Genomic DNA, 15,861 nt, shown 5'->3' on the forward strand with positions numbered 1-15,861 from the left:
TTTGTTTTGTAGTTCAGAAGCCAACCCTTATTTTATTAAAATGTGTACAAGAGATGGGGAAGGAAAAGGACCAGACTGTACTGTGGCCATGTACACAAAGGCATGCACCACATCCCAGCTCTGCTGCCCTGGGCTGTCCCACAGGCAGCTGTCTAGAACTTGAGAGCCTCAAAAGGGGCCTCATGAAGCCCAGATCTTCCCTGGTCAAGCTGATGGCATTCGTGTAACTGAAAGTTGGGGAAGACCACCAGGTCAGTGGAGTGGAGAGGTTTTGTATATGGTCTTCTTTGAAGAAACTTACTTCTTGCAAGCCCTGGCATCTTCCAATTGGCTGTCCTAGTAGTGGAGGCGGCATCAGCCTACCAGCAACGGAGGTCTACTCACCCTTCACTGAGTTTCGTCCCTGAAGTCAGAAGCCCTGGCACAGCCAAGTTCACAGGCCAAATCACACTTCAGGCCCACACTGCTTCACGCAATGACACACGTACAGACGGATATACAGAACACTTCTCAAGGAGTGCATGAGCATGGTTCATTTCATATTTCTTTCAATCCAGTCTTTAAAAGGCAGCACCTTGGTGAAGGCAGTGGAGAGCCTGTGGCTGCATGTTTTATCATAGCTCCAGCTGACCAGTCCCATCAGATGCCAGCGTGGCTCAGGAGATGCTCGTCCCGGGAAGGACACAGCCGCGATGCCTCCTGTCTCTGCAGTGCAGATATCAGAAGGGGCAGTGGGGTCCCAGCTGGCACAGAACATGTTATCAGTCACACTCACTGGGATGCCATGGTCCTCATGCTGCTCCTCACACAGCAGCGAGTCCACCACGCTGACCACCCCAGAGCGCAGTGTGTCGTTCTTGAAGCCAGGGCTCCTCACGTCTGCCAGGACATTCCAGCCAGCCACAGTGATGTGGGACTCCTGGAAGGAAGTGCTGAGATCCCGACTGGCAGCGAGGCAGATGGGCTGGACTCGGGTGCTGATGCGGGCCTTGTCTAGGAGCTTCAGGATGGCGATGTCAGCATCAAGCAGGATGGGGTCATAGTTGGGATGCAGAATGATAGCAGAAATCTACAAATGCAAGGAACGGGCAGCAATGGTGAGGAGCCAGCTCCACAGTGGATAAGAACAGGCAAGGCTTGGAGCTAAATTTTTGGGAGAAAATGTCTAAGAGGCAGTTACAATTATTTGGAGATACTTCACTCAAGAAATCATGGAAAACAACTACTCTACTTCCAGAATTGCAAACTAAAGTGCTTTCTAGGGCCTGGAAGGTGGGATTAAATAAGTGAAGTGGACAGTTGAGGCTGCATGCCCATCTAAGGTGGGCAGTGGCCACATCACTGCAGTCAGCCACTCCATGCTGAAATGGGACCAGCATTCTAGTTTTGCCAGAAAATGAATTCCAAATCTTTATCTGAAATATCTTGATGTTAAACAAACAATGCTTGCAAATAAATAAATGATTAAAAATATGTGTCAGCACCATCAAGGCACAAACCCTCACAGGCTAAGTTTTCAACCTCTGGTCCACTGTAAACATTCCATTTACATTCGAGCCAGTAAATAGAGCTATGCTCAGAATATTCCACAAGACTTTTCCACAAAGTCTTCCCTGATTTTCCCAGTCCTTGCTGGTCATGCCTTTTGATGGGAGTCTGTAGGAGCACACATCTTGTAAAATGTTTATGTATATGTTCTATTACCTCAATCTCCTTTGAGTATATTGCCTTGGGGCTTCTCTTGTGTCACACTGATTATGATATATTGGTCTATCTCTCCCACTCAACTGTGGACTTTTCAGAGAAAATAAAACGTGCTCTATTCTTTTCTGTGTCTACTTACAGTGAAAGGCACATTGTGGGGGCTTAACAATAGATGGACAGGTAGGTGGATAGATGGAGAGGTGGATGGATGGATGGATGGATGGATGGATGGCTGGATGGATGGATAGATGGAGGGATGGAGGGAGGGAGGGAGGGATGGATGGATGGATGGATGGATGGATGGATGGATGGATCGATGGCTGGATGGATGGATAGATGGAGGGATGGAGGGAGGGAGGGATGGATGGATGGATGGATGGATGGATGGATGGATCGATGGCTGGATGGATGGATAGATGGAGGGATGGAGGGAGGGAGGGATGGATGGATGGATGGATGGATAGATGGAGGGATGGAGGGAGGGAGGGATGGATGGATGGATGGATGGATGGATGGATGGATGGATGGATAGATGGAGGGATGGAGGGAGGGAGGGATGGATGGATGGATGGATGGATGGATGGATGGATGGATGGATGAGGGGATGGATAGATGGAGGGATGGATGAAAAGATAGATGGATAGACAGATGGGTGGGGGAATAAAAGAGAGGGAGGGAGTCAGGGAAAGACAGACATATATTGTAAATTTGTTAGGAGTATATCTAGGGTAAAACATCTCTGTCTACCTAGGACAGTGCCCAAATGTAATAGGTGATTAACCTTTTTTTATTCAAAAAATATTTATTGATAATCTACTTTGAGCCAGGCACTGTGCCACACTGTGAGGGTACAATGACAAATCACAACATTCATGGAGCTAACGGTTTCAGGCAGAGCCAGCCATTAAACAAATAATTTCACTAATTTTTAATTTGTTAATTTATGACATAAGCTACCAGGTAACATGTGCTACTAGGAGAAGTACATTTTACTCTTTGGTGATTAACTTTTGATGACCACAGTGATAGATGCCTTTGCCTCTATCTTATTTAAAAAATAATCAAGGTGGAAAAAAGACTCCACAGCCTTTCTAGGTACCCCCATCTAGTATCTCAATATGAAATATTGAACGCTGCTATATGCGAGGCTCTGGGCTGGCTGCTGACATGCTAAGGGGACAGGGCTTGGCATAATCACTGCTCTCCCATGCTTGGAGTTTTTTTGAGCCAGAGCCCCAGCTTCCAAGTGCAAGCCCTCTCTTACCCGTAGGCTCTGGATGGTTTTCTCATCCCGGTCATCATCCCGGTAGAATTTCCCCAAAACAACTTTCAGGTCTGCTGTCTTGATCATGGTGACCTTCCCCAGGTCAGTAACACAGTGGGCAGCCACCACCACAGTGCGCTCATTCACCAGGGCACCACTGCAGACTAGGAACCACGCTCCCTTGTGTAGGCTGCCATCATGCACCCCGCTGGTCCTCCTGTAGATGGCCGCCTGCCACGGCCAGCGCAACCCTTGGGTCTTTGGAGCAGTGACGTTCTCAATTTTCCCGCAGACTATGGAGAAAGTACCAGCTTAGTAAGATAAACTCAGACTTTGCCATCCAAAAGAGAATGTGTCACTTAACCAGAGAGCACAAATCAGGAAAGGTGAACTCTATGGGCATGATGACCACTAAGATAAGTAACCCAGTTTTCTTCTGCCTTTAAATATTAATCAACCCACCCTGACATGGCTGGCTATAAAGTCTAGGATTTGCAGTCAAATGAAACCTGAGTTCTGATCCCAGGCACTTACTATCAATAGAACTTTGGGCAAGTTGTCTAATCTTTTAGAGCCTCTGTCTTCTTGCCTGTAAAATGGATAGAACAATAATAATGGTCTCACAGAGCTCTTGAGGAGATTAAATGAGATGGTACATGCAAACAAACTCAAAATATCATGACTATCCTCACAGTCATGACCACAATGAACTCAACCATATTGTTCTCCTTTCGCAAAGAGGATGGGGAAGGCAGCTTAGTAAATGCAGGCCCCTAATCCGGACACTTTCACATATTATCTCAGTACTCATCATCATAACCTTATGATGTAATTAATACCTCATTACATTTTTTATTTTTATTTTTTTATATTTTCAGTAGAGATGGGGTTTCACCATGTTGGCCAGGCTGGTCTCGAGCTCCTGACCTCAAATGACCCGCCCACCTTGGGCTCCTAAAGTGCTGAGATTACAGGCATGAGCCACCGGTGCCCAATCTAATACCTCATTGCTTAATAACAAGTACCTAATTAGTATCACTGGGTGATGAGTGTAAAAATTGGGGCTTAAACAGGGTAGCCAAGATTATATAACTTGAGGCCCTCTGGCACCTTTAACCCCTTTCCCCACTTGGTGACTTAATGACAATTTTTTCCAAGTAAATATGATAGAATCACCCAAGAACGTATGCCTCTAAGATTTAGTGAGTCAATTTCTCCTGGGTAGTAAGGTTAAGCCAAAGGAAAAAAAAAAAGCTCTAACTATGGAATTTCAGATATCACCAAACTAGAGAAAGCACTGGAGATGCTTTCCCAAAAAGTAGGGTTAATGGTTTTTCTCAGGCAGTCATGAAAGATTGAGCATGCTCAAGCCCAAGAATGAGCCTTGACTCACTAGGGATGCAGGATGGTGCCCGCCCACTCCACTTCCCAGTCCTCAGACATGTCCTCCTGCTGCTGCCCAGGCGGCGGTAGAAGGGTGAGATGCACTCATACTGGAGCTGGGTATGCAGATGTTGGTATCCCATGGGCAGATCTCCAAAAGGAAGGGCTGGCTTCTTGGTAGGGGCACTCTGCAGTTTCTGCTTGCTGAAGGCCGCTGAGTATAGCTGGTGTAATGGTGTCTCCCTGGGTCAGGAAACATGGGCCCAGAGAAAGAGCAGGGTGAGAGAAAGTCACTGTGGCCTCTTTAGCATTCATGCCATGTCCCATGTAGATATTTGGTTACAGAAACAGAAAAAATCTCTGTCTCTGTCTCTCTCTATCTCTCTCTCTGTCTGTCTGTCTTTTGAGGCAGGGTCTCCCTCTGTCCCTCACTCCAGGATGGAGTGCAGTGATGCGATCTTGGCTCACTGCAACCTCCACCTCCTGGGTTCAAGCAATTCTTGTGCCTCAGCCTCCTGAATAGCTGGGATTACAGATATGCAACACCACGCCCAGCTAATTTTTGTATTTGTAGTAGAGATGGGTTTTCATCATGTTGTCCAGGCAGATCTTGAACTCCTGGGCTCAAGCAATCCACTCACCTTGGCCTCCCAAAGTGCTGGGATTACAGGTGTGAGCTATGCCACCCAGCCAAAAATGGCTATCTCATTCTGTGTCTCTCTGTTTCTCTCTTTCTGTCTCTCTGTTTCTCTCTCTCTCTCTCTGTCTGTCACACACACACACACACACACACACACACACACACACTTTGCCCCTCCCACTGAGCAAATTCTCTTGTATACTTCAATCTTCATTTTATGTCTCCATGTCTATTACTGGCATGATTCCAACTGCTTAAGATTTTAACCAAAGAGAATAATACCTGGCATAATAGCTGCTATCCAAAGGTACATTATACATGCACACACAAAGAAATTAATTGCAACATTAAACAAAAAAGGGAGTTAATTTGAATGAGAGAAATGTAGACTTTTTTTTCCTCCAAACATTATCATAATGGGGCAATATTAGGAATTGACTCAAACTAAACTGTGTTGATACAGCAGCTTGATTTAGCAATTAGCAGGTGTAATTAGTACACCTCAGAGAATAGAACTTTCTCTCAGGGCGCATTGACCGGGAGAAATATGAAGCATTGTGTATAAATGGGAAAAGGGGATATTAAATGAGCCCTGAAGTTGGAGCCCTCAGAGACCACTCAGGGATTCTTGGGGAAGATGTGCACACACTCTGCAGGTTGTGTTCATTTTATGTTGGCACCTAATGACTCTCACCTGAAAAGTTGAAAGTCCTTTAGGAATCTATGTTTTCATCCCTGTTTAATGAATGGACAAAGGAAGTGCAGAGAGGCAAGTGGAAGTACGCACAGGCACGCAGTAAAGAAACTTGGTACCCAAGGCAGTGCTTACCAGTCACAATTTCCACCCTGGTGTCCCCCCAATACCAACATATCGCCACAAGAAATCTATTTCATATACAGTGCTTGGCTCAGAGCAAATATTCCAATCCTCTTGGTTTCATTCAACGAATCTTTAGCTCATGTTTATAATGAGGTCTGTAGCTCAGGGAGCTCCTGAACTTGCAAACAAACTCCTCCCTTGGCTATGGAAGGTCTACACTGTCGTTGGGGGCTTCTGGATGAGGAGGTGGCTGCTGGAGATAGGGATACCCTCCACTTCAGCTGCCTGTCTTCCCAACAGATACTTAAAACCAAGTTTCAGCCTTGCTTTTTCATTTACTTGAGAAACCCGGCACTTTGCCACCTAACCTCCCATTAATATTGCTTTAAAAATAGGAAGCCCAGTAGTCTTTTTGAATAGTGCAGGGGCCCGTCTACAGCATGTGTCTTTGGGAAGAACAGGTTGATCCTACTTAGTGGAGAGTCCAGCCCAGGGAAATCACACAGATCAGGAAAGAGGGCAGAATTTGAATTTCACTGCCACCGTTTCCAAGGAAATGCCTTGCCCCTGAAAGGAAAAAGACAAAAATGGAAGGAGACAGCCTGAGGAGGGGTGAAAGACTGATGGATATTCTGACTTATGAATATTCCAGGGAACTTAGCTGTAGTCAATTTCAGTCACCGGAATTCACTGTTACTATTTCTAACAATAGGTGAGAAATCACTGTCCGATGAATTATGCGTGCAAGGTACTTTGCTACAGCCTTTACATAAGACTCAAAGTATAGTGCATACGGGAGCAGACCAGGAAGCCAGATACTGAATTTACATCCTGGCTTTGCCACTCTAGCAACGTGATGTTGGACAAGTTACTTAACTTCTCTGAGCTTCAGTTTACCCCTCTGTAATATAAATGGTAATAAAATCTGTAATAAAATGGTGATAACAAAAATACCTACCTCAGATGTTATAGTGAGGATTAAATGAACTAATGCATGAAAATACTCAGAAGAGCAACCGACACAGAGCAAACATGCAATAAATGTTAGCTATTAGGGTTGCATATAATCCTTGAAACAATCCCCAGAGACAGATTGCTATGATTATAACTACTTTTCAAAAGAAAAAACTAAGGCTCAGCAGGTTTAGGAACTTGCCCAAGAATACCCAGCACTAAAGACAGAGGCAGACTCAGGTCTTGAACCTTTGTTTGTCAATCCAATTCATTCATTCGATAAATACTTACTGAGTGCCTACTATGTGGCAGGTACTGTTTTAGGTACTAGAACTTTCAGCATGAACAAAACAGATAATGTTCCTGCACGTGTAACTTTCACATTTTGGGGAGGGTGAGGTTGACAGAAATTGAACAAATAAACCCTTAAAAATATGTAAGACAACAGGTGGAGAGAGATGCTAAGATAAAAACAGAAACAGACTACAGGCTAGAGAATTCTGGGTAAAGGGGTCCACTAGACAGTCAGGGTGAAGATAGGATTGCTATCTTTAAAAGGATATTTAGGGAAGATCTCTCTCTGTTAGGCAAAAACTGAGCAGAGAACTGAAGGAAGTGAGGCAATAAGCCTGAGACCTTGTGGAAGCAGGCTCCAGACAGAAGGAGCCACAGTGTAGTTTCCAAAGCAGAACTGTGCTTGGAGTGATAGAGGAAAATCAAGGAGGCCCATGTAGCTGAGTGGAGAGAGTGAGGAAGAGAATGTAGAAGAAATGAGTAGAAAGGGGCTACTCCCTCCCCACCAGGTGGACCCCACCTTTGTCTTCCCAGAAGGAAGGTTGAGCATACCAGAGGGCTCACATCCTTCTGCATGGCTGGTTATTAGTCTCTAGTTCTTGGGCTCCCCCAGCCTGCCTCATCTCACTGGTTATGTCCAAGCATATCTTCCTAAATTATAGCTGACTGTGTTTAACAGAAATGTCACCTTCCTAAAAGCTGCCATACAAGTACATAATTTCAGGAAGACTCAAGGATTCAAGTCCATTTTCTCAAAGATCATCTGAAAGTCTTGCTTTCCACCAGTCATGTACTTTCCCACGATCCAGTGAAATTTGTACATCTTCCAACAGTTGCTACCTCTTGGCTAAAGGCAGCTGGCTAATAAGCCTCCATCTAACAAGCCCTATTATTTCATGACCAGTTAGCAGTAAATGTCCCTAAGAAACCTCAAACTGACTATCTTTGGCCAAACACAAGTGGGAAGGGGAATGGAAGGGGAAATACTCATTAGCCTTCAGGGCAGAGTGCAGGTGTTTTGACCTCACCTTGACTGAACCTGCATTGGAAGAACTCTCCTTCTCACCAGGTCTGAAATCTTTGGTTCTCGGCAGGCTAGAAATAAAAAAGACAATGCTGCATGATCCTTTTCCATATTCACTGTTCACATCATTCAGTTCAGATTCATACCTGACCCCCACTTCTGGACACCAGGTGCCCATTCCCCAGGCTCTCAGAGGCAAGACATGTCAGCCAAGCTTGAACATCTCACTTTACAAAAGAGCTTGGTGCATTTCATCTTGATTGACAGCACCCTCTGAAGAATCCAAGAAGAGCAGATGCCTCTGAAAGGCTGCCCCACCTGAGTGATTTGGGACAATGGCATCATAGATTAGGATCATCTGTTCATGTGAATGTAATTAGCAAACTTGATCAAAATGGAATAAAAGTCAAAGTGAAGGTTCTAAAACATAGCCCACATGGGGAATTAGAAGGTTCTCTTTTGACACCAGACAGCAGTGTCAACCATAGATAAGTCTTGGAAAACTGATTCCTCCGTGTTCTTTCTCTGCTGTTAAGGCCCCTAACAATCACTTGAGGGCAATTCAAAGCCCAGTTTAATTTTGTTGAAGTCTCTCTTTCTTCACGAATGAAAAGGAATCCTTCCCATCTCACTTTCCCAATCAGGCAGCCAACATTCATCTAATTAGCAACTTAGAGAACTTTGGTTGTATTAATTTGTAAGAGAAGACTGGACAAAAATCTCCAAGGACATATGTGACACCGTTCCCATACTTAATGAAATAAAAATCAGAATTTGTGCTGGTGGGGATGAAGGTCGCTTCTGGCTAAAGTCTAAAGTGATTTATTCCTTTCACAAACCATTCCCTTTCATTCCTTTTCCCATGATTCAGGTTGTTGACAAACACCCAGAAGGCAAAGTGGAGGATTAAGACAATTATCCGGATAATCTAGGACAAGGACATGTTTTCTTCCCAGTAAACAGCCAGATCATTGTGGCCTGCCCCCAAATAGAGAGGCTGTTAACCTGAAGCAACTAGTGAATCAATTCAGTGAGAAACTATGCATCCCCACTGCCAATGGGGAAGGTTCAAACTTCTCTATACAATATTCCACTTTTCTGTCCAACCTACATATTTAAGTTTACCCCTTGATTCCCAGATTGCCTCACTTTGAGTTTACCATGATAACTTCACTTCTGCCTACACCTCTTTTCTTTTCTGCTGTCTTCCATTTGGAATACCACCCCAACTCCTCTTCACATCTACAAATCCTCTCCAGCTTTCCAGACTGGCTCCAGTCCTACTGGATTCATGCAATTGTCCCTATTTCAGGAATGCTGATCTCTCCTTTTGCAGAACTTACACCGCTCATCTCTTCCTATAACTATCCCTTGAATGTACAAGGGTTTACTCTCTGTCTTTGTTTTTAAACATCTTAACATCTTCAATCCTCCCCCTCCATAGGCTGGCAGGGATGATGTGTCTATTTTGTTCTTTTATTTCTCACATCAACTTAATATTGCATAGAAAGTAGATAAGTGGAGGTATGTAAATGCTTATACATTGCCTCAGTTCTATACTTGGATTTGCATATATTAAACTCAGCCCTATCATCTTTCCTAAACTGCTCTGATAACTACATTCCTCTTCTTGATCACCTGAAGGTGTTGTGATTAGGGAAAGCAGGTCCTCTTGAGGTCAAAAAAAAAAAAGAAGCAAATGTTTTTAGGATGGTTTCCAACCTCAGAGATATATGGTTTCAGAAAGGACTTAAGAGAGAAAGGCATTTTTCCAGGGGCTTAAAAACATGCAAAGGAGCTACCAAAAAGTCTAGCAACTTCATCAATGTCTGTAGACTTCAGAAACAATTGTAAGTTACCTTTTATGCAGATGGGCTGTTTCCCTGACCACTCTCCATTCTGCTGGCAAGTTCTTTTCTCATTGCCACTAAGAACATAGGAGTTGTTACAAAAGAAAGACACCACGGTGCCAATTTTAGCATGGCGTCCATTGATAAGCCCAGGGCCCCCTGTTATTTTCTGGTACCCATTGACTGGGCCCCCAGGGTCTGAGCAGTTTCTTTCTTCAAGGACTAAAAGAAAGTAAAAGAAAAGGAGAATTGTTAAAATTCTGAGTTATTCCATTTTAGAACAGAATCTTTCATGTTTCATTGAACTAAAAATACAATGATATAGGATCTGGTGCTCAAAAGAATTACCAAAATAAATCTCATAATAGAAAATTCACGTACTAGATATGTATTTCCCCTGTTTTCATAATTTATTCTTAAACTGAAAAATCTCACTCTATATATAAATAAACTTGATGCCAAATCTGGCTCTTATATCATCTTGTCCATTTCTTTCTCAAACTGTAGGAACTAGGCAGCCCTGAGTAAAACAAATATCTCACCTAAATTTTATTATCGGTATACAAGGATTATTGTTTTTCAGTGTTGTTGTATTATCTCCTTCATTCTTTAAAGCTTGGGCAATTAAAAACTATTCCATTTCCTATTTGTATTGTACCCAGAAAGTAGAGCTGCTTAGAAATAAGAGTACATACATAAAGTGAATTTAGATTTTATATTTAATCTCTAGGAAAATAAGTGTATTGAAAGTTATAGTTAAAAATACTACAGAACAATATAATTGTAGAGATACAATAAATTTCCCTTGATCTCCAAATATAACTTTTCATCTAAGTATTTGATATTCATTACAGAGGTATTTCTATTCTTTGAGTCCTGTTGAATGGCTATTAAAGTAGAAATGGCATCAGCAGCTATTCTGAGCACTAAACAGGATTTTTAGATATATTCTGGAAATATTCTATCAGATAGGTAACATATTTCTCTCAAATAGATTATGACACTACTGAATATGACTTGCCTAAGGAAGCCGAGCTCCCATAGAATTCAAACTTCGACTACTTGATTTGGGTACCAATCACTCTATCAGCCTATCAGCCTCCCTACTTTCTTTTTTCTTTCTTTTTTTTTCTTTTTCTTTTTCTTTTTTTTTTTAATTTATTTTGAGACATGGTCTCACTCCGTCACCCAGGCTGGAGTACAGTGGTGCAATCTCGGCTCACTGCAAACTCCATCCCCTGGGCTCAAGTGATCCTCCCACCTTAGGCTACTGAGTAGCTGGGACCACAGGCACACACCAGCTAATTTTTGTATTTTTAGTAGAGATGGGGTTTCACCATGTTGCCCAGGTTGGTCTTGAACTCCTAAGCTCAAGCTGTCCTCCCACCTTGGCCTCCCAAAGTGCTGGGATCACAGGTGTAAGCCACCACAACTGACCTTAGTTTCTTTTTTTTAATATAAATAATTTCAACTTTTATTTTAGATTCAGGGTGTACATGTGCAGAATTATTACCTGAGTATATTGCATTATGCTGAGCTTTGGGGTACAATTGATCCTGTCACACAGGCATTGATCATAATATCCAGTAGTTTTCAACCCTTGCCACCTTTTCTGTCTCCTCTTCTAGTAGACTCCCTGGTTTCCTTAAAATCATTTATTCTAAGATACAGACAGGCTCATCCCTATAAAACAGTCTCTGTGCAATGCAACTGTGCTTTTTTTTTTTTCCTTGCTTCTTTTTATTTTTATTTTATTTTAAGTTCCGGATACAGGTGCAGGATGTTCAGGTTTCTTACATAGGTAAACGTGTGCCATGGTGATTTGCTGCACCTGTCAATCCATCACCTAGGTATTAAGCCCCACATGCATTAGCTATTTATCCTGATGCTCTCCCTCCCCTCACAACCCCCTGACAGGCCCCAGTGTGTGTTATTCCCCTGCCTGTGTCCATGTGTTCTCATCATTCAGCTCCCACTTATGAGTGAGATCCAGTGTTTCGTTTTCTGTTCCTGCATTAATTTGCTGAGGATAATGGCTTCTAGCTTCATCCATGTCCCTGCAATGGATATGATTTTGTTCCTTTTTATGGCTGCATAGTATTCCATGGTGTATTATGTACCACATTTTCTTTATCCAGTCTATCATTGATGGTCATTTGGGTTGATTCCATGTCTTTGCTATTGTGACCAGTGATGCAATGAACATACATGTGCACGTATCTTTATAATAGATTTATATTCCTTTGGGTATATACCCAGTAATGGGATTGCTGGGTCAAATGGTATTTCTGGTGCTAGATCTTTGAAGAATCACCAAATTCGTTCAATCACCTTGAAATAATTTACATTCCACCAGCAGTGTAAAAGTGTTCCTATTTCTCCACAGCCTTGGCAGCATCTGTTGTTTCTTGACTTTTAAATACTCGCCATTGCGACTGGCATGAGATAGTATCTCGTTGTGGTTATTTACATTTCTCTAATGATCAGTGATGTTAAGCTTTTTTCAAATGTTTGTTGGCTGCATAAATGTCTTTAAAATTCATAAGGAAGCAAAAAGACCCCATATAGCCAAGACAATCCTAAGCAAAAAGAACAAAGCTGGAGGCATCATGCTAACTGACTTCAAATTATACTATGAGGTTATAGTAACCAAAACAGCATGGTACTGGTACAAAACCAGTACCTTTGAGAAGTGTCTGTTCATGTCCTTGGCCCCCTTTTTAATGGGATTTTTTTTTTCTTGTAAAGTTGTTTAATTTCCTTGTAGACTCTGGATATTAGACCTTTGTCAGTTGGATAGGTTCCAAAAATTTTCTCCCATTCTGTAGGTTGTATGTTCACTCTGATGATAGTTTATTTTGCTGTGCAGAAGCTCTGTAGTTTAATTAGATCCAGTTTGTCAATTTTTGTTTTTGTTTCAATTGCTTTTGACGTTTTTGTCATGAAATCTTTGCCTGTGCCTATGTTGTATGGTATTGCCTAGATTTTCTTCTAGGGTTTTTATAGTTTTGGATTTTACATTTCAGTCATTCTTCCATCTTGAGTTAATTTTTGTATAAAGTGTAAGGAATGGGTCCAGGTTCAATTTTCTGCATATGCCTAGCCAGTTCTCCCAGTACCATGTATTAAACAGGGAATCCTTTCCTCATTGCTTGTTTTTGTCAGGTTTGTCGAAGATCAGATGGTTGTAGATGTGTGGTCTTATTTCTGAGGTCTCTGTTCTGTTCCATTGGTCTATGTGTCTGTTTTTATACCAGTACCATGCTGTTTTGGTTACTGTAGCCTTATATAGTTTGAAGTTGGTTAGTGTGATGCCTTCAGCTTCATTCTTTTTGCTTAGGATTGTCTTGACTATATGGGCTGTTTTTTGTTTCCTTGTGAATTTTAAAATAGTTTTTTCTAATTCTGTGAAGAATGTCAATGCTAGTTTGATGGGAATATCATTGAATCTATAAATTACTTTGGGCAGTATGGCCATTTTCACAATATTGATTTTTCCTATCCATGAGCGTGGAATGTTTTTCCATTTGTTTGTGTCCTCTCTGATTTCCTTGAGCAGTGGTTTGTAGTTCTCCTTGAAGAGATCTTTCACTTCCCTTGTCAGCTGTATTCCTAGGTATTTTATTCTCTTTGTGGCAATTGTGACTGGGAGTTCATTCATGATTTGACTCTCTGCCTGTCTGTTGTTGATGTATAGGAATGCTTCTGATTTTTGTATATTGATTTTGTGTCCTAAGACTTTGCTGAAGTTGCTTATCAGCTTAAGAAGCTTTTGGTCTGAGACGATGGGGTTTTCTAGATATAGGATCATGCCATTCACAAACAAAGAAAATTTGACTTCCTCTCTTCCTGTCTGAATACACTTTATTTCTTTCTCTTGCCTGATTGCCCTGGCCCGAACTTCCAGTACTTTGTTGAATAGGAGTGATGAGAGAGGGCATCCTTTTCTTGTGCCAGTTTTCGATGGGAATGCTTCCAGCTTTTGTCCATTCAGTATGATATTGGCTGTGGGTTTGTCATAAATGGCTCTTATTTTGAGGTATGTTCCTTCTTTACCTAGTTTATTGAGAGTTTTTAACATGAAGGGATGTTGAATTTTATCAAAGGCTTTTCTGTGTCTATTTAGATAATCATGTTTTTTCATCTTTAGTTCTGTTTATGTGATGAATTATGTTTATTGATTTGCACATGTTGAACCAGCCTTGCATCCTGAGGATAAAGCCAACTTGATCGTGGTGGATAAGCTTTTTGATGTGCTGCTGGATTTGGTTTGCCAGTATTTTATTGAGGATTTTTGCATTGATGTTTATCAGGGATATTGGCCTGAAGTTTTGTTTTTTTTGTTGCATCTCTGACAGGTTTTGTTATCAGGATGATGCTGGCCTCATAAAATAAGTTAGAGAGAAGTCCCTCCTTTTCCATTCTTTTGAATAGTTTCAGAAGAAATGGTACCAGATCCTCTCTGTACCTCTGGTAAAATTCAGCCATAAATCCATCTGGTCCTGGGCTTCTTTTGATTGGTAGGCTATTAATTACTACCTCAATTTCAGAACTAGTTATTGGTCTATTCAGGGATTCAAATTCTTCCTGGTTCAGTCCTGGGAGGGTGTATGTGTCCAGGAATTTATCCATTTATCCTAGATTTTCTAGTTTATTTGCATAGAGGTGTTTATAGCATTCTCCGATAATTGTTTGCATTTCTGTGGGGTTAGTGGTGATATCCCCTTTATTATTTTATATTGTGTCTATTTGATTCTTTAATTAGTCTCTCTTTTCTTCTTTATTAATCTAGCTAGCTATGTATTTTATTAATTTTTATTCAAAAAACCAGCTCCTGGATTCGTTGATTTTTGGAAAGATTTTTTGTGTCTCTATCTCCTTCAGTTCTGCTCTGATCTTGGTTATTTCTTGTCTTCTGCTAGCTTTGGAGTTTGTTTGTTCTTAGTTCTCTAGTTATTTTAGTTGTGATGCTAGGATACCAATTTGAGATCTGTGTAGCTTTTTGATGTGGGCATTTAGTGCTATAAATTTTCCTTGTAACATTGCTTTAGCTGCATCCCAGTGATTCCGGTATGTTGTCTGTTTGTTCTCATTGGTTTCAAAGAACTTCTTGATTTCCGCCTTAATTTCATTATTTACCCAGGAGTCGTTCAGGAGCAGGTTGTTCAATTTCCATATAATTGTGTGGTTGAGTGAGTTTCTTAATCTTGCATTCTAATTTAATTGTGCTGTGGTCTGGGAGACAGTTTGTTATTATTTCAGTCCTTTTGCATTTGCTGAGAAGTGTTTTACTTCCAATTATATGATCAATTTCAGAGTAAGTGCTATGTGGCACCAAGAAGAATGTTTATTCTTTTGTTTTTGGGTGGAGAGTTCTGCAGATATCTATCAGGTCCACTTGGTCCAGAGCTGAGTTCAAGTCCTGAATATCTTTGTTAATTTTCTGTCTTGATGATCTAATATTGACAATGGGGTGTTAAAGTCTCCCACTTGTTTTTGTATGGGAGTCTAAGTCTCTTTTTAGGTCTCTAAGAACCTGTTTTATGAATCTGAGTGTTCCTGTATTGGGTGCATATATGTTTAGGATAGTAAGCTCTTCTTGCTTAATTGAACCCTTTATGATTATGTAATGCCCTTCTTTATCTTTTTTGATATTGTTGGTTTAAAGTCTGTTTTGTCAGAAACTAGCATTGCAGCCCCTGCTTTTTTCTGCTTTCTATTTGCTTGGTAATTTTTCCTCAATCCCCCCCCCGCTTTTTTTTTTTTGAGATGGAGTCTCGCTCTGTCGCCCAGGCTGGAGTGCAGTGGTGTGATCTCGGCTCACTGCAAGCTCCGCCTCCCAGGTTCATGCCATTCTCCTGCCTCAGCCTCCCGAGTAGCTGGGACTACAGCCAGCTGCTACCACGCCCGGCTAATTTTTTTCTATTT

At 41.7% G+C, this 15,861-nt stretch overlaps 1 protein-coding gene across 2 annotated transcripts in view; it reads right to left on the reverse strand.

Moving 5' to 3' along the window:
* The window catches only part of PAMR1 (peptidase domain containing associated with muscle regeneration 1), a 94,239-nt gene continuing 78,378 nt past the window's right edge, over window positions 1-15,861 (reverse strand). For both annotated transcript variants that reach the window (XM_004050946.5, XM_004050945.5), the window contains 5 exons: window positions 9,943-10,155; window positions 8,088-8,154; window positions 4,362-4,594; window positions 2,969-3,261; window positions 1-1,069 (listed from right to left, as the gene is read on the reverse strand). In XM_004050946.5, the coding sequence (XP_004050994.3) occupies window positions 533-1,069; window positions 2,969-3,261; window positions 4,362-4,594; window positions 8,088-8,154; window positions 9,943-10,155 (1,343 nt within the window). In that variant the 3' untranslated portion in view covers window positions 1-532. The remainder of the gene's footprint in view (window positions 1,070-2,968; window positions 3,262-4,361; window positions 4,595-8,087; window positions 8,155-9,942; window positions 10,156-15,861) is intronic.

The sequence above is a fragment of the Gorilla gorilla genome, chromosome 9 (assembly GCF_029281585.2).
Source record: "Gorilla gorilla gorilla isolate KB3781 chromosome 9, NHGRI_mGorGor1-v2.1_pri, whole genome shotgun sequence".
NCBI lineage: Eukaryota > Metazoa > Chordata > Mammalia > Primates > Hominidae > Gorilla > Gorilla gorilla.